This window comes from Exophiala viscosa (genome assembly GCF_022695815.1).
Source record: "Exophiala viscosa unplaced genomic scaffold EDD37scaffold_5, whole genome shotgun sequence".
NCBI classification, from domain to species: Eukaryota; Fungi; Ascomycota; class Eurotiomycetes; order Chaetothyriales; family Herpotrichiellaceae; genus Exophiala; species Exophiala viscosa.
Window position 1 is genome coordinate 1038122 of NW_026944357.1, and position 17696 is coordinate 1055817.

Here is a 17696-nt window from a genome sequence, read left to right on the forward strand (position 1 = left end):
TATCTTCCCAACCAAGAATATCTTTCCACCTCTCCCCAGCATGTCTCTGCCCAACGAACATTCTCTTCGACCTCCGATCCCAGCTATTGGTCATGATGACGGCCAACCCAGCGCCATTAGACTTGGATTTATGTCCGAGCCTAGTCCACCCAATGCAGTCCTCCGTGTCAAGATAGTCTCGTTGCTGGCCATAGGCGAAGAGCTTTCTTGCAACAGCGAGCCGTGACAATTTACCTCCGCACGCAGGGAGTCGAGGTCGCGGACCATGATTGCCGAAGATATCGCCCCAAAAGACGCATGGCGTGCCGCTATCAGCTCGAAGAAGAATGAGGACGTAAGCCAGAGGAATGAACCACTCTTCCACGGGAGCTGCAAGGGATTGCGTCTCCTGTGTGTCGTGGTTTGCGACGAATGTCTTCATACCGAAACAATTAGCACGCAACACTTGTGATGCGAGAGCATGGGAGTCTTACCACTGCATGCACTGGGTCTCTTTGGACCAACGACCCGTCAAATACCGTCCTGAGATCTTCTCTTCGACCTTTGCTGAAATCACTGAAATTGTACACGAGCTGGACATCAAAAAGATTCAATCTCCCATGAAACTTTCGTAGAATCTTCTCCAGCACCACCGAATCCGAATCCCAATACTCCCCAACGAAAAAGAATTTCTTATTGTTGGATGTTGCGTCAAGATGTGCCAGAAAGTCCGCGAGAAAGGAGAGTGAATAATGCTTGATGGCATCCAGACGCATACCACCTAGATTCAGGTGCGACGTTATCCATTGACCCCAGTTGAACAGGTCGGCTCGGACTGCTGGATGGGAGTGGTCGATGTCGGCGAACATCAAGTAATCATAATTACCCAATTCTTTACTCACATCACTCGCCCAATCTCTTCGTCTCCCATGCACATGCCTGTCGCCCACGAACTTAAAGATCCCATGGTCGTTGGCCCGAGAGTCGTAGTCGACGCCCGTAAAATGCTTCGCATCCCATTTCATATCTGAGTACGTTTTTCCTCGAGCGGGGAACGTGAATTTCGTCCAGCTCTCAATTTCATACGGTTTCGTGAGTGTCTTTGTTCGGTCCTTAGGGTCAACTTTTACCGCACGAGCATTTTCGTTCCCATCAGCGCCGGCCTTGTGATTCAATACCGCGTCCCAGAGGACTTGTACGTCGTGACGCTTTGCTTCGGTGCAGAATCGTTCGAGGTCGGACTTGCTGCCCCATTTTGTGTTTTTGTGACCGGTCCCTTTGGCGTCGAATTCGCCTAGATCCCAGAGATCGTAGGTCGCGTAGCCTACGTCCTCCGGGTTGGTGGCTTTTGTGCCGGGAGGGAGCCAGATGTGGGATATGCCTAGGGTTGAGAGCTGTGGGAGAAGGGATGTCAGGAGGGTATAGTGGCTCCTCGTCGAGTCTGCGTCAGAGTCTGGATGTGATGGATGGCCTGCAAGGCCTGCGAGGGGTGAATCTCCGAACAGAGGAGATCCGCCTTGGTAAATTGGATGCTGGGAGTGGCCTGGATGTTTTGAGTCTGAATGGTGTGACTGGTGCTCCGTTGTGCCAGGGAGATACCATTCGAAGGATTGGAATATTGTTTTGTTCTCAGGTATTTCCTGTCCACCATCGCCGTTGACAGAGGAGGAGATTTCAGTTCCTTTCCAGGTGTGGCTATTGCCGCTGGCGTGGTCGATTTCTGGCGTCGCTGGCCGACTGACGTTGGTGCTGCTACCGCCAACGCTGAGGCTCCGCGCAAAGGAGCTGAGTCGATGCATTGCTGACATGTAATCCTTGGTGGACTATTGTCTTGTTTCCAAAAGTCTTCTTCTTCGCATTGAAGGACACCTTAATCGGGACCGTTCGACGTATTGTGCCTGTCTTAAGTACGGCGATCATGTGTAGAGTGATATCATGATGGCCGTGCACGATACTCGACAAAGTTTGAGATCGATGGTACCTGGCTGATCAGACGCATTGACCATGCCGGCCGAGGACATATATTGGTTTCGAGATGGGAACGCCATATTTGTAGCGAACAGCAGGAATATCCTGTTGACATGGAATATGTTGGGAATATGCAACATGTGAGACAAAGATGGATTCAGGTTGCGTGTACATGACAAGGATGTCGATGAGGCCAATGAGCATCGGGAATGAGGACAAGGCTGACTAAGATTCGTACAGGGGCCGAGAGATTGCAATATATGTTTGGTACCAGGATTTGATTGGGGAGATGAGATCTATACTGCAGCAGCAGGCTATCTATGTCCAAACCTACGCTGAGATGTTCGAAGCCTTGTGAGTGAGGTGCGGAGTTGAACAATTCCAGACCCACATGAGTATTTCCATCACCCTTTCACATTCAATTTGAACCCAAGGCGAGCAACTCTAAGACCAGCATACATCAAGCCGCCCGCGCAGGCCAGGACACCACCAAACACCCACAACCCAGTCCATTTGAATGGAGCGTTGTCGCCTAAAATGGCCCCAGCACCGGGTCCTCCAGCAAGCAAACCCAATCCAATCATGCCAAAGCCCATACCAATCCTCGTACCGATCAACGACTTGTTCTTGATCAGAGAGACGAAGCAGACGGGCGGCAGGGCAATCAAAACACCGCTGAAGATCCCACTCAGAATGGCCATGACAATAGCGGCTGCTTCATGCTTGATTGGGATCATGCACAGCAGCAAGACACCCGTGATGATTGCACTAGGCGTGATGATGTTGAGCGGCCCAATCTTGTCAGAAAGAGCATTCGGCGCCACACGACCTATACAAGACCCAGCATTGAAGATGGAGACAATATAGAACACTAATCCTGGACTTGTCATGCGTCGTTCCTCCACATAGTAGGGCAAATAGAACAGGACAACAGCGAGGCCCATGAAGGACATCATTGTTGCCAGTACAAATGTCATGTATTCGATATCTCTGAAGGCGGTCCAGTCAATGAGAGCTCTTGGCTTGGGCGGCCGGACACGCATCTTCATCACAGTAATCGGGACGAGCAATGTGCCAAGGGCTATAAACCCCACGACTCGAACAGACCATGGAAATCCAATCTGGTCAATCAACCGGTACAGGACGATCGGGTAGATGACGCCGCCCAGTGAAGAGCCGGATGTAGCAAGTCCGACGGCAAGGCCCAACTTCGTGCTCCAGTATGTGGGAAGGACCGACACACAAGGTACAAAAAGGCATCCTGCGCCTATTCCGACGCAGAAGCCTTGTGCCAACAGGACCTCCCAGTATGTCTTGCATATACTGAGCATCATCAGGCCGAAGACGATGAAGAAACTGCCAAAACAGAGGAGTGCTCGCAGGTGCCCTCTGTCGTAGATTGGTCCGGTGAGAGTACCCATCAGTAAGACCAAGAACGCCTGTATTGAACCTGTCCATGAGATATTCGAGGATGACTCATGGAAGAGTGCGCCAGATTCGTAGTATGTTTGGAAGAAGGCGAAGGTGTTGAGAAGACCCCACGTGTTGAAGAACAACATGAAGCCGCCTGCAACGTGAAGCCACGCTTGAAGGCCGCCATTCGGTGGTGGGCCAGGATTGTTATATGTTGGTTGTGGAGGTTCCTTGACTTCTTTCTGCGTTTCGATAGCTACGGCTTGTTCTTCAGACGCAACATGTCCCTGATAGTCGGTACTTCCTGCTTCACCTGTGACGGCAGGGTTCGGAGGATTCCCTGGTGGTGTCTTTTCGGCCATCGTGATAGTCTTCGAATGACAGAGGACGCACCTGAAGATGGTAACTTGCTCCGTGTGAAGAACGCTGTGTGCTGGTGTTCTTTACCCTTTTATCAATCATTGCTTCGGTATTCGGTTTCGGCCCTCGGTCGAATCGGTTGAAGATGAAAGCATATCCAATACCAGATTGGCAGTACGATTTCCTTTCCCAGTGAACTGAACCAGAAGTGAGACGTCGCGAGTAGCGATCAACCAGGAGCTTAAACACAAATTGCCTGTCGATCGATGAGGCCTGTCGTGATGTTTGAAATGCCTGTCGAGGCGAATTAGACAATGCCTGAGGTCGGTTGTAACTCGGACTTAATTGGTGCTCGATAATCGAGGAAAGAGCGAGGAGAACGGCGAAGGCAGCAACCCCTAAAAACCTTTTGCACCCTGCATTGCAGATAAACCATGCAGGCTGCAGCTGTACCTCCTGTCATGAAGTCGTGCGGTCATTGCCAGCAAGGCTCATGACTTCCTAGCGGCTCCGGCATAATCTCCCAACCGACATCAACTCCTTCGATGGCAACCGAGTGTCTGATAGATTTGAGCTCACCGAAGCCTGAAATTCGCGTTTCGAAGTACTCCGGAGGAATGTCTTCATGCTTCTCGTAGTCATCTACTTGAAAGCCAGTCGTCCCAGGGTATTGGCCGAGGCTCCGGAGATACTTCATAGTCCCGGCCAAACTCACGTCGACCCTGTACGAGCCGCCTTCTGTCGCTTGCGTATAGAGGGCAGCCATAATTCCAGTGGCCAAGAAATACCCACTGGCGTGGTCAAGAGCCTGGCATGGCAAAGCCCTTGCTGCTTCGCCTTGACCATAGTGTTCCGCTTCGGAGACGTTCATTCCCGAACATGTCTGCACCAGAGAATCAAATCCCCTCCGTGACTTCCACGGTCCCGTTGTACCATACGCGGTCAGGTTCGCAAACACAAGTGGACGGCCTTTACGCCTATCGAGAATATTCTGCTCGGTGAGACCTTTGGCGACCACGCTGCCTGGACGGTAGCTTTGAAGAAAGACGTCCGCATCGTCCAGCAAATCCATCAAGCGACTAACGTCTTGAGGCCTATCGAGGTCAACTTGTGCGGTGCGCTTGCCTCGAGCAAGATCGCGATCGAGTCCTGGCAGGTCGGGTAGGTTCGGGCTGGTGATCCAGAGAACGTCCGCGCCATGAGCTGCCAGTGTTTTACCCGCCACAGGCCCTGCAATCACTCGAGTCAATTCGAGAACCCTTAGACCACGGAGGCATTTATCCTGTGGCGTCTGCATGTGCTCGGGGAATCCAGGTGCAGAGTTGGCGACCTTGGTCACCGTTATTGGGAAGTCTGAGATAGCTTGGGCTTGCGGTGTGACATCCCATTGTTTGTAGGTACGAAGTGCGGCGATGACAAGCTTATTATCGGCCGCAGCAGTTTCCAAGTCGACCGCTCTCCAAGCTGAGATGGCTTCACCTACCTGTGCCCTGCTCGCGTGGGGCTGACATCCCAACAACTTGACTGTGCCTTCGTGATGGTTGGGAAAATTGGCGTGCACGCGAACATACCCATCAGATGTCGCATGGAGACCTGCAATTGGACCCCAAGACGAGGCCGGTTTCTGTCCATCGAGTAGGTAGAATCTTTCGGATTTGAACTCAATCACGGCATGCTGTGACGCCACTCTCACCACCGGAACTCTACCTTTCTTTCCGTATGCGTAGAGCAGTGCCGCTGTAAGACCAGACAGACCGATCGAAGCATGGGCTAAGTGACCGACTTTGAATGATGACGGCAGACCTGGCCCTTCTCTTTCGAGGTGTAGACGATCAAGCGCAACAGGCGGCAGTCCGAGAGTCTTCCAAAGGTATTTGACAGTATCTTTGGCTGTGAAGGATGCGCGATCTGTCATCGTCCTTTCGCAGATTCATCCAGCGGTTCGGCCACTTTATGTCGGTACGTTAATGCCGGAGCTGGGTAGTGGGTGAGATAAAGGAGGATGGCAAGGTAATGGAAATCGTAGCTGGGGAAAAGTTGTGGCTCAGAAGCCGAGGTTGCCAAACTCTAGCTTTTGGGCGATTATCGGCATACACCATAAGCCCATTCCACTTATATGCGGCCGATAAGACTGTACTCAAACGGACTTTTCGGAGGACCGTCGGGTTAGAAGAATGTTGCATTGACAATACGGAGCATCAGCAATTAGAAGCCATATGTGAACTGCAGCGCCTGAATGGGAAGTTCAAATTCCGCCGACACAAAAGACAATGGACAGACCACCAACGGCCTGCCTCAACCACATATCTTCTCGTCATGTATTCTACATGCCGACATCTAGGTCCCGAGCCAAGTAGAGCTGAAGGTGACGGTGCGCGGGAGATCTGTAATGGTGGTAAAAGGTGCAGCTTGACTGTAATCGTGTAGCCGTGTAATCTAGCGTTTTAATTGTAAATGTTCTCTTTGATCGAGTGAGTGAAAGGTCGATACCACCAACGACAAACCCCTCTTTCTATCCTCGAGCTGGCACAAGTTGAAGGGCCCCGGTTTCACCTGACTGCCATCAACTCGAGGGGAATTAAGTCTAGTTTCCAATTCCAGATTTTTGCAAGTCTCGTGTCGGCCAGTCTCTTTGCGACACAGAGATCTCCGTGTAGAACAGTGGCAGATGATCATTTTTGTGAGCCGTGAGAAGCTTCGCGGTGAACCCCTTGTCTTTGTGAGCCATGAGAAGCCTCGCGTTGGACACCTTGTCTTTGTGAACCGTGAGAATGATGGTGAACGAGCGGGCTGCGCTCGTCCGGAGCAATGCCGGAGGGAGCGAACGACACTTGTGACGGGCGGCGATCTCCAGTCCAGGTGTTCCAACCTTCGAACTGTGCTGGTGTAGCACAGTGCTGTTTTCCTTCCTTGGCCAATCTCCGATCTCTAATCGTGAAGCCAATGGCCATGCCAACCAAGATGATTTGCATTGTACCGACCAAGACGTAGACAATCCAGGCACTCCAGCCGGTCAAGCCGACTCGAATGATCATATTGATGCCGAAAATCCAGGTATACTGTGTCTTGTTAGCAATGATAATTGCAAAAGAGGATGAGCAAGCGTACAGGCGCCATCAAGACAAGAGAGACCGGACTGAGACTGCCGAGGTGCCCCAGATGCCAGGTCGTTCGAACCTGAGGAACCCACTGGACACATGCAAATGCAGCGACAGCAACACCAAGGATATCTGCCCAGGTCTGCGCGACCCATGGAAAGCGGTGAAGGATCATAGCCGAGACCAACAGGACAGCGAATGCAAAGCTGCATGCGGTGATGAGAACCCTCCAGGCACGTTTCGCCCGGCGGAATGTGCGGTCTGGTCCGGAGATGGACGGTCTATGTCCACGCAATTCTGCATCGGCTTCCTCCTCGGAGTAGTAAACGTACATGAACAGGCTGTGAAGATTTGTCAGTAGAGGTTTTCCTGATGCTAAGATAGATACTTACACGACCCAAAAACAGGCAATACCGAAAATGACCTGCAGCATGCCCAGAAGGCCACTGATACAGGCAAACTGGGTGTTCGTTCTACAACAACCAATCTCGACTGCGCTGGATGGGAGCATCATGATGTTGCCGACAGCACAGACACCAGACAGCGATCCCAAAAGAATGTAGTATGTTGACAGACCTTCGGCGGACTTTCGTGAGACGATTCGACCCCATTGTGGAATATAGCAGATGAGCAGCCATCCCATCAAAGCCCTTGAGATATGTCAGGGCTAGGGAGGTACTCTCGTAGGTGGACTTACACTGAGACCACAAATTGGGGCATGGATGGTTCGGCGAGGTGTTTACATTCTTCGGGTTCGTCGAAGATGTGAGCTGGGTTCTTTGAGAAGTTCATCCTTGCGATGCTTCAGATCTTGAAGCTCTAAGCTCTAAATGCGCGAATCTTCCTTACAAGCTGCGTCGAATGCAGCGAAAAATAAACAACACAACGCGCTGCCAACAGAAAACCAAAAAGCGGTCTATGAGAAAGAAGCGAGGTGCGGACGATTCTAACAGCTGATCTTTGTTGAGAAGGGAGGCAAATATTTTGTTTGATAAGAAGGCAGGCGTCGCCGATCAGTCTTACGAGCTGCACGATGACGGAACTGGAGATGGAAAGAAGTTGTTGACATGGCACAGACTAAAACAACACTACGACTAGGTATGGCATGACATGATGCACTTTCGACCAAACAAATGAATTTCCCATTCACCGCACCTCCCAAATACCGCTTTACGTCACGGGCGGCGGGAGTGTGGGAGGCTTGAAATAGCTTGGTTATTAGCATAGTAAGACCTACTCGTATGATAAAGGCCATGTGAAGATGTGATTGGTGTTGATTTCTTGTCAAGGCGGATCAGCAAGGCAGCCTGCCTGATAGATCAAAAGTGGCATGAGGGATGCCTACTTTAACAGGCAGATTGTACGCCCCAAAAGCTGGAGAAATGCAGGATTGCTTGCAGGAATGGGGGGGCAATGGCCGGAAGTGATTGCCGAAGTCCATTTAGTCCATTTCATCGAGATAAGAGTAAGATATACTGGATACTTGAACTTTGGACTTTTATGACAAATGACAAGAATCCTCCCACGCCCTCCATAGCAGTCCATGAAAACACATCACACAAGCCCATCCAATGTACCTTATAGCAGACCCCTCGAGTGATAAAAACAATCATGTCTCCCAGAAAACTCCGCTTCACAACACCAACCATGCCGAATAGAAGGCCGTAACAGTAAGGGAAAAGGTGAGCCGTCGCACGCCTTGCACGCTCTCAAAGCTCCTGCAGCGCGAACACATTCTCATCACCAACCACCGAGCCGGGGCTACCAGGAACCTCAATCTCAACATTCACTTTCTCCTGTTCACCTTTGGCACTCTCACTCTCCCAAATGTCAATCTCAGTCGCAGCATCCTCGTTATCAATGACGGCAGTAGCTTGATCCTCCAACCCAGCAATGGCCTTCTCAGTCACATATGGGCGAGAGCTGAGAATCTGGCTAAGAGACGGGGTATCGAGGGCTTCGATGGCCTTTGCTGTCAGCGAGGTAGGCGGGGCCTGACAAGTGAAGTCTTCAGAAGCAGCCTTGACCTCGACCTCATCCTCAATGTCCGTCTCAGCTTCCGCGTCATCATCTTGGACAAGCACCACGCTTGTCGCATCCAGTCCCTCAGCATAGAAGGCGACGGGGTTGAGGTCACCCAGTGGTGTGCGTGGTTCATCATCCGTCATCACATTGATGTCTTTCTCATTTCGGGCGGCAGCAGCGGCCATTGATCGGGTGACCGGTGCTGACATCTCATTTGGATCAACGTTCTCCTTTCCTCTATCGAGCTTGTTTGACTTTGAGGCCGCCTTGCTCTCATCGTCACTGATTTCTAGCCCCGTTGCGCTCTGCGTCATGGTCCATTCGTTCATACGGTACTCCTGTGTTTCCTCGGTCTCTTCGTAGATGTCAAAGAACCATGACTGCTGTTTGCTGTCTTCGATTGTTTTGCTCCGAGACTGCGATTGTGATTTGCGGGATTGATGCAGGTGTCGGGATTTCTTGGTGCCACTCAATGCCGCCGAGATGCTTAGAGACGGAGATCCTGTGGTCAGGGAGGTAGAAGGAGGGTTGAAGCGTTTATGGGGCTTTAAGAGGCTGGAGCGTAGACGTGTCGGTGAGCGTCCTGCTGCAGCTGCTGGAGCAGAGGCCGGGGTGATTGAGGAAGGCTTGACAAAGGTATCAAGGCGGGGTGTGGATATCACAGGTCTATCAAGACGTGGCTTGAGGTAGGTGGAGGTAACGTTCAAGCTGTCTCGATGGGATTTAGAAGCGGAAACGTCGTCGTCAAAAGCGGATCGTTTGCGTTTATTCAATGAGTCCAGGATATTGGGATCAACATTCTCACTGTCGGAGCCGACTTCGGGAGAGACAGCTCGACGTTTGAGGGAAGGAGCAGAGTTGGGTGTGATTGCTACATCGGCAAGGTCAGTATTTGTGGCTCCTTCACGACGGTGAAGTCGGGTGCCATACCATTCTGACGATTCTTCATGCTCTGCAGGCTCCGGACCTTGGAGTCATTGAGAACCCCAAAGGGCTGTCGAGCCGGTGTGGCGATGGGAGCTAGAGCTGCCATTGTTGAAGCGTCTGCTTTGATCTTCCGTGTATGCTGGAGTATCCTTTATGGTTTGGAGAAAGACGAAGGCCGAAAGTCTGGAGTTGAGGGGGTAAGCAAGACAAGGTCTCGTCGTGTTGTTGTTAAATGTTTGTCTGGAGGTGAATACTGGAAGCAACCGGAGGCAGTCTTCACGAGGCTCGAAAGGAGAGAACCAACCTCGAAAGCGGAGCGGATAGAGGGTATATGGGTGGGATTTCTTACTGTGGAAGCTCAGACCAAGCCGAGATAGTAGTGGACGTGGATATGGACGTGGACGAGAACGCGGAGCCTTGTTAAACGCGAGATCCTGGTTGTGGATGACAGGTCTGACGTGGAAGAGTGGTGGAAGAAGAGATGGTGGAAGAACCGATTGTAGCGTGTCGACACTACTGCAGGTAATGACCAAAGTGTGAATGGGTTGCGACGGTTCTGACGCAGCGATTGGGCCGTAACTATGGTTGCATTTCAGGGTCAGTGAAGTACAAAGTCGCAGATTGTGTCGAGAAAAGGAAGAAGAGGGATGAAGGTGCATAAGAACGGGCAGACGCGTCGAAGTGGAGAGTGAGATTGACCACGCCGGGTGGACGCGACGACAGCAATCAATTTCATTTAATGCGCGTAAAGTGGTATCTACAGAACCTACGGTATCTATCCCTTGATGATATCAAGACCTTCAAGCAACTCCTCATGGTCTTCCAAATTGCCCTTCAATGCTATACACTCTTTTACACTGCACTGGAAGTTGTTATGTTGATACTCATAGTAAAGAACATCAACAAGCAAAAACGCGTGACGCCGACCCAAGCAACCGCCTTGGCGACCAGATTTGTTTCACCTGCAAACCCGGTTGACCGCTGGAAATGATTCCACTTCCAATCGACACCAGGTTCGATCGACGCGATGATGTCGTTTCTGAGGTTTGCATGCTGCAGGATTGTCCTTGCCTCAAAAGTTGCCAGTGACCGTTCCAGCGACCTCTGTGTCCTGAAGCGCCGATGAAGTCGACGAAGTATCAGACACCAGTTTCTCGGACTCGTTACAAGCCATCAACTAACCGCTTCCTCGTCGTTCCAGACACGCCCCAAACGAGATGGGTTTGCTGCCGCTGATCACACATCCCAATTGACATTCACGCTGACCAGGCCTAACATCCCTTGCATAGCAGCGCGTGCCGACACCATGCACCTCAAACCTGCACCAGACGTGTAGAAGTGGCATTGCTACCACTGACCAGACATCTGAAGTGGCTTTCACGCCACCGACGCCCTATATCTTGCCTTATGCACCTCAAAACATTCAGTCAACGTATCGACATGGCCGAATGTGCATTGCCACACGAAGCCTGTCACTCGGACACCAGCACATACGATCTTATGCAGCTGCCAACTTACCAAGACCAGGATTCAGGCCATGTTTTCATACCTAGGTACCTATCCCGGTCGCTATCTACGGTATAGTATATGACGCACCTACAATTTCGCTTTCATCTCAGTGACATCAACCAGATTCTCATCCTTCGCAAACCTATAGTAATAGTCCAAACTCTCCGGATTCAGCAGCGTACCAGAAGGCTTGATGACCTTCCCAGACACGATCTGCTTGACCGGCAATTCGACCTTCTTTCCATTGACGGTTGTCTGGTCATAAAACAAGTCAGTATACATGCACTCACGACTCAACACACAATGCGAAGCACAGCTTCAGGTAAGGTAGGTAACGTACCGGAATATCCTCCGTCTCAAACACGAACTTAGGCACATGTCGAGGACTCGTCTCCTTCCGAATCGCCTCTTTGACCTCCCTGACCAATTTCGGCGTGAATTCATGGCCCGGCTTCATCAACAGGAACAAAATCACCCGCTCGTCCGTATCGGTAGGTCTTCTCTGCCCAATACAAATACTGTCGCTGATCTGATCGGCGAACTTGGCCTCGACAATACTGTATATTTCCGCAGATCCGAACCGCACACCACTCGGGTTGAGCACGCCATCGGACCGTCCCAAGAACATCACTTGCTTCGTGACCGGGTGTATCATGATGAAATCGCCGTGCGTCCAGACATGGTCAAACCGAGCGAAATAGCTGTCGAAATACCGTTTTGGACCATTCTCCCCCATGAAAGTGATGGGCATGGTAGGAAACGCCGCATAGGAGACCAGCTCGCCGGGGACGCCGTCCTCGACTTCCGCACCCTTCCCACCGTCGATCGTCTGATCGTACACCTTGACCGGTACGCCGAGAGAGCGTCCTTGACACCCACCAGCATAGACCGGCAGGAGAGGAACGCCCGCCCCGAAGCAACCCACCAGATCCGTCCCGCCAGAGATATTGTCTATCTGCACCGAAGGCGGAAATCCCTCGTCATAGAACCACTCAAATAATTGTTCGGACAAGACCATGCCAGTGCTCGAGACGACCTTTAGGTGACTGAGATCTGCCACCTTCTTGGGCACGAGCTTGTTGGCCTGCAGCGTCTGCAAAAACCGCGGACTCGTACCCAAATGCGTCACTTTTTCATGGGCCATCAGTTTCAAAAAGGTCGTATTGTCAGGCAGGAACGGACTTCCATCGTACATGACCATCCGAGCACCGCCGAGCAAGGCCTGCACGCTGGCCGTGTACATGATCCAACCCGTCGTCGTGTACTGTAATTGAACCGACTCCGGACCGATCGACCGATGGAGAGTGAGCTCCTTGAGTCCGTTCAAAACAACACCGCCAATGCCATGAACGATACATTTCGGCTGCCCCGTTGTGCCGGACGAGTACACGACCAGAAATGGGTCCGAAAAGTCAGTCGGTTCGAACTCGAGCGCATCAGATTTCGCCGCGGATGTAAAGTCTGACCACGTCTGTGTTCGGGGTACCGACGAAATGTCGGCAGGAGAGTGTTCAAATCGCACTTGAGACACGATTCCCTGGAACTCAGTCACACCGCTCATCCCGGCCATGATGTCCTTCATCTTCGGCCGCAGATCGACTTTCTTGCCGTTGTACACAGCCCAATCGTCCATGAATAAGAAAGTTGGTTTGATTTGCCTGAGTCTGTCCAGGATTCCCTTCACCCCCATGTCTGTGCTACTCGAGCTGAACAACCCACCCAGCGTTGCGCAAGCAAGAAACACGGTCAACGTATCGATACTCGTGCTTGCAACAATGGCAACCCGGTCTCCCTTCTTAACACCACGCGCCTTCATCGCTTGAGACAGTCGCCCCACCCTTTGCCGCAGATTCTTCCATGTGAATTGCTGAATCGGTTCGAGGAAGCTACCTTCCCGGACCTGCGTGCACGCAATCTTGTTGTCCGCTTTGGCGGCGCTAGGGACTTTTTGGCCAGTCTTGTCTCCGGAGAAGAGAATGTTCTCGGCGAAATTCATCTTGACGCCCGTGAACCAGCGTGGGATGGTGTCCATGGGTGCAAACTCATCCACAACTGGATTGGGGACTGTCCCGGAATAAACGAGCGGAAAATACTGGAACGTGTACCTGTAGAAGTCGGACCGGTGGGTGACCGACCAGTCGTACAGGGCGTCGTAGTCCTTGAATGTTGTGCCGAGCTTCTTTTCTAGGCTCGTTTTGAATTTGTACATTTCTGTGCTCTTCGGGTCCGGGTGCTCCCATAGTTTCCGGGGGATGGGGAGGTCTTCTCCCATGGTGGCTGTCGGTCTGTGGCTCGGGTTTATATGGTATATAAAGTATCTGTAACCCGGTTGCTCGATACTGTTGGCTTTGCGATCAGGATCAGTGGTTCGGTCCCAAGATCGATGAGAGTCCGAAAAGAGACGAGACGCGGATCCCAGTCGATAGATACGTAGATGTCAAACGAGGTATACTTGGTGACGGCGTGTCGCTATATGTAATTCTTCTCCGTGGGGTGCCACCGGAAACCCCAGCAGCAAGACGGAAAGGATTCCTTACCCCAGATCACAAGGTTGCTCCAACGATAGCAGGTACCGAGTAAAGTCAGCAGCAACGTATAGACTGACTCCCGTTGAATGGTTTCTGCCAAGGAAATCTGGTGTAAAGGGACAAAGTCCTCCAAAAATGGTCGAGACGTATAATCGAACCGAGGCTGGAAATGCAGGCTCAAAGCATATCATGATACATGAATGGGCCATATATCACCCAGTGGTGGGGTAGCCGAAAAGCAGTTCTCGCCGATTTTGTTCGTTCGGGATCCGGGGGATACGGACATCTACGAAGGTCAGAGGCACGAGTACTTGGTGCTCTGACCTTCTCGGTTCCGGAACGTGTCAGCGGGGATAGAACACAGACCGTTCACTGCGTGCGACTGATCGGCTCCTTGTGGCCGATGCCAGGTATACCTCCTCAACTTGACGGCTAGGTTCCGAGGACCTGCTGCAATAGATGGCCGATACCCTGAAAGACCTTGATTATAGCATGGTGGTATTCGACGTGTAAGCACTCCGCAATGTACTTTATGTACTGGTTGCGGACCCGGAACCGATTGATCGGCCGCTGACGCCGACGGAGGTTCAATGCCTTCATCATTTCATCCAACTTCATGGGTGAATAGTCGCTTACTTAAACGCTGACATCCATTCGTCGCTGCACGTTTCCCTCTCCTCCACCACACAGAGACCACATTCTACTTCGAGTTGTAGGATTATAGGGAAATATGTGTGTCAATCTGTGACCCCCGATACAGCGAAGGGGATCTGGTTTGGATCATCATAATGACAGGGGACTTGCTGCAACGTATTGGAAAGCATTGGATGCGTGTACACGCTTTCCAGGCGCCGCAGAAGAATCCGTTCGTCATGAAGAGCCAAGATATTCATGGTTCTGAGTTAAGCGAAGTTAGGCAAGAAAGAATGATGGCTGAAGCAAATTGAAATAGTCATCGGAATCCGGCTTTTCGATGCGGAATTGAAATGCATTTCTGGAAGCATTTGCACTATATTCCTTCATCCAGTGACATCGCTTTTCATGCTGGAAGGAAGTTTCGACCTCTGCGGGTTTCTCTTTTAGAAATAATATGTACAGCTCGTTATGGCGCCCTCTGAAGTTCGGACCCAAACAACTCATTTCATTTGCAATTCTTTCGTCTTTTGAGAATCGAAGGCTGCATATCATATCACATCTATTCCAATGAAGCAGCATCAATCACGTCAGGCTCGAATTCGCTGTTGAAATCGCTGTTCCGTCTTCTTCGTTCCACTGGGTCATCTCTCATTTCGACACCGGGTCCGATGGAGTGTGAACCTCGATGTCGGGGCCAGACCTGGAACGGCATGTTAGTACATATATTGCATGATCTTGGGATGGTCTGGTGAGAACTGGTCTGACCACATTGGGTCAGTCTTCTCATAGACGTTCGACTTACATTTGTTTCCCTCCATCCTAAACGAAAAGCCCATTCGTGTGCCAACAGTTCACCAAATCCCAGCATCATCCCGTTCACAAAAGGTAACAGGAGATTGATTGCAGCTCCCCGCAAGATTCCCCATATAGTGGGCGGTGTGTATATTATCACCGGTTGACTACCATTGTTATCTGACGATTGAGGCGGAGATGAAGATGGAGGAGATAATGATGAGTATGGCTCGGAATCGGATGGGATGGTTAACTGAGAGCCGGAGAGGTCTTGAGGTGGTGAAGGAGATTCGTCGGATTGTGTAGCCATGGTATGATGATTTGACTATCCGAGGATGCAATGCAATTTCGATGATGGAGGTTTGGTCAAGGATAATGCTCGCAGTCGTTCATCTTCGTGTGCAACTGGAGATTGGGAGCAACAGTCTCGATGCGCGAATGAGCTCTCCCTCCCCCGAATCGTGCTCTTCGTCCACGGCAGCAGTGAGTAGCCGAAACTGCGCTTGATGGAAGCTTCATAGAAGTCAAAGGTCCAGGTCCCGCGTGCTCCAACTAAAGAAAAAGACCATTACCTTAATGTTCCAGGCACGAGGTTCAGCCGCGGAACGAATCACAGGCGAGCTTTCTCAGGCCTCTTTCGGTGACGTACCGTATACAGTGTTTCTAACTTCTAAGTGCTTCTCTCCGCCGCAGTCAATTCAGGTCGATGCATAATAGTCAATACCCTTCACTTCGTTCACAAACATTCACATTTCCACCACTGCAGACGGGCTGCCGTTTGACCTTCATCCATACTCAAGCATCCGTTTCGCACTTCTCAGTTCACCCATCAAGTAGTCTCCTTGTTCAAGAACATCATGGCCGACCCTTCGGAGCAGGACACCCTGATCGCACAGTTCACTGCTATAGCATCAACCTCAACTCGACAGGCATGCCCCTCTTCATTGTGGTGTCTACGCTGTTGCTAACGTATCTCACAGGCTCAACAATTCCTCGCCGCTAGCGAGTGGAATCTCGAAACTGCCCTTGCGAACTACTATGCCGCACAGGAAGACCACGTCGATGACCCTGCCGATGATTCAGACTATGTCGATGAAGACGATCCAGAAGAACCCTTGAACCAGTCTCATCCTCAACATGGCTCAGGTCGAAGACTAGGAGAAGGCCCCGTTGACCCTCAGCCAATTCCTGTCGCTTCTACCTCCGACCCCTCACAATCCAAGAAGACGTCGGGTACACAAAAGAAGTTTGCCACACTGAGCGACGTCAATGCTGGAGGTGCAAACACAGGCGACTCTGATGATGACGAGAAACATGACTTGTTTGCTGGCGGTGAAAAGTCTGGTCTGGCTGTGCAGAATCCCGATGACTTGAAGAAGAGAATATTGGAGAAGGCACAGAAACGTGGTCCACCACCCAAAGAAGCTGCTCCCAAGAAGACACACTTCACCGGTTCGGCACGCACGTTAGGAGGCGACGATGCGCCATCACGTGAAATTCCGACTGCACCTCAGCCTAGGTCGAGAGCGGAACGCGTGGAACGTGTCTTACACTTCTGGCAGGATGGCTTCAGTATCGATGATGGTGACCTGTACAGAATCGACGATCCTAGAAATGCGGAGATTTTGAACCTAATCCGACAAGGACGGGCACCTTTGAATATCATGAACGTCCAGCCCGGTCAGGAAGTGGATGTGGAAATCAAACAACACGACGAGAAGTATGTCAAGCCAAAGAAGAAGTACCAGCCGTTCGGAGGATCCGGTCAGCGCCTGGGAAGTCCTACTCCTGGAGGAATGTCGTCACCGATGCCTGGCTCTTTCGCTGCGGAACCAGCTGCGACCGCTACTGCTTCAGCCAGTGCTGGCCCTCCGACTGCCGACGTCGATGAATCCAAACCCACAGTGACACTAAGAATCAGTCTGGGCTCGGGTACAAGGTTGACGTCTCGATTCAACACCACTCAGACAATGGGCGACGTGTATGATTTTGTCCAGCGTGCTGAACCTGGAGGCAGAGACTTCGTATTGCAAACCACTTTTCCTACGAACGAGCTTACAGACAAGACGAAGGTCCTAGGGGACATGCCAGAGTTCAAGCGAGGAGGGGCGATTGTGCAGAAGTACACTTGAGCCGACTGTCCACATACCGCCGGAGCGAGGGCAGGGCGGCGCCTGAAGAGCTAGGGCGATGAAGAAGCTCGACACAGTTGGCATTCTTACAGCGACCAAAAATGGATACTCTTAGACAGTGCTGCATAGCATAGGCGTGAAAGCAGCCCCCAAATGACAGTGTATAGATAGAGAGAATACATCAAAAACCTGCCATGATGATCAAGTCATACCTTGAACGCTCTTAGTCAGGAACCTGCCGACCGCAATCGATTGGCCGGCGTCAAAAGTTCGGCGCACCTTCCCCAGATTACACTCCATATGTACATTTTCCCTGCGGCTTCACATTG

The 17696-nt window shown here is 51.4% G+C and overlaps 8 protein-coding genes across 8 annotated transcripts; 1 reads left to right on the forward strand and 7 right to left on the reverse strand.

Annotated features, from left to right (window-relative positions):
• Nucleotides 1-393: 393 nt before the first annotated feature.
• On the reverse strand, nucleotides 394-2038 carry EDD37DRAFT_630870 (glycoside hydrolase superfamily). The gene has a single exon (XM_062816609.1). The coding sequence runs from the start codon at nucleotides 1785-1787 to the stop codon at nucleotides 432-434; it is 1356 nt and encodes a 451-aa protein (XP_062670253.1). The 5' UTR covers nucleotides 1788-2038; the 3' UTR covers nucleotides 394-431.
• Nucleotides 2027-3959, reverse strand: EDD37DRAFT_410095 (major facilitator superfamily domain-containing protein). Its single transcript, XM_062812440.1, has one exon. It carries the CDS (start codon nucleotides 3720-3722, stop codon nucleotides 2352-2354), a length of 1371 nt encoding a protein of 456 aa, XP_062670254.1. The 5' UTR covers nucleotides 3723-3959; the 3' UTR covers nucleotides 2027-2351.
• On the reverse strand, nucleotides 3959-6013 carry EDD37DRAFT_410100 (CoA-transferase family III domain-containing protein). The gene has a single exon (XM_062812441.1). It carries the CDS (start codon nucleotides 5633-5635, stop codon nucleotides 4196-4198), a length of 1440 nt encoding a protein of 479 aa, XP_062670255.1. The 5' UTR covers nucleotides 5636-6013; the 3' UTR covers nucleotides 3959-4195.
• A 379-nt stretch (nucleotides 6014-6392) lies between these two features.
• EDD37DRAFT_609368 (uncharacterized protein) lies at nucleotides 6393-7610 on the reverse strand (the record flags this gene model as incomplete). The annotated part of the gene is made up of 4 exons (XM_062815128.1): nucleotides 6393-6779; nucleotides 6829-7159; nucleotides 7211-7468; nucleotides 7516-7610. 4 exons carry the CDS (start codon nucleotides 7608-7610, stop codon nucleotides 6393-6395), a joined length of 1071 nt encoding a protein of 356 aa, XP_062670256.1.
• An 835-nt stretch (nucleotides 7611-8445) lies between these two features.
• Nucleotides 8446-10195, reverse strand: EDD37DRAFT_410210 (uncharacterized protein). The gene is made up of 3 exons (XM_062812442.1): nucleotides 10120-10195; nucleotides 9774-9953; nucleotides 8446-9714 (listed from the first exon to the last, which is right to left on the reverse strand). The coding sequence occupies exons 2-3, from the start codon at nucleotides 9874-9876 to the stop codon at nucleotides 8528-8530; spliced, it is 1290 nt and encodes a 429-aa protein (XP_062670257.1). The 5' UTR covers nucleotides 9877-9953; nucleotides 10120-10195; the 3' UTR covers nucleotides 8446-8527.
• Nucleotides 10196-11240: 1045 nt separating this feature from the next.
• On the reverse strand, nucleotides 11241-13777 carry EDD37DRAFT_410231 (acetoacetate-CoA ligase). The gene is made up of 2 exons (XM_062812444.1): nucleotides 11620-13777; nucleotides 11241-11534 (listed from the first exon to the last, which is right to left on the reverse strand). The coding sequence occupies exons 1-2, from the start codon at nucleotides 13549-13551 to the stop codon at nucleotides 11367-11369; spliced, it is 2100 nt and encodes a 699-aa protein (XP_062670258.1). The 5' UTR covers nucleotides 13552-13777; the 3' UTR covers nucleotides 11241-11366.
• Nucleotides 13778-14878: 1101 nt separating this feature from the next.
• Nucleotides 14879-15652, reverse strand: EDD37DRAFT_410228 (pre protein translocase YidC subunit). The gene is made up of 2 exons (XM_062812443.1): nucleotides 15246-15652; nucleotides 14879-15143 (listed from the first exon to the last, which is right to left on the reverse strand). Exons 1-2 carry the CDS (start codon nucleotides 15543-15545, stop codon nucleotides 15003-15005), a joined length of 441 nt encoding a protein of 146 aa, XP_062670259.1. The 5' UTR covers nucleotides 15546-15652; the 3' UTR covers nucleotides 14879-15002.
• A 262-nt stretch (nucleotides 15653-15914) lies between these two features.
• On the forward strand, nucleotides 15915-17568 carry EDD37DRAFT_630883 (uncharacterized protein). Its single transcript, XM_062816610.1, has 2 exons — nucleotides 15915-16164; nucleotides 16216-17568. Exons 1-2 carry the CDS (start codon nucleotides 16093-16095, stop codon nucleotides 17365-17367), a joined length of 1224 nt encoding a protein of 407 aa, XP_062670260.1. The 5' UTR covers nucleotides 15915-16092; the 3' UTR covers nucleotides 17368-17568.
• Nucleotides 17569-17696: the final 128 nt, after the last annotated feature.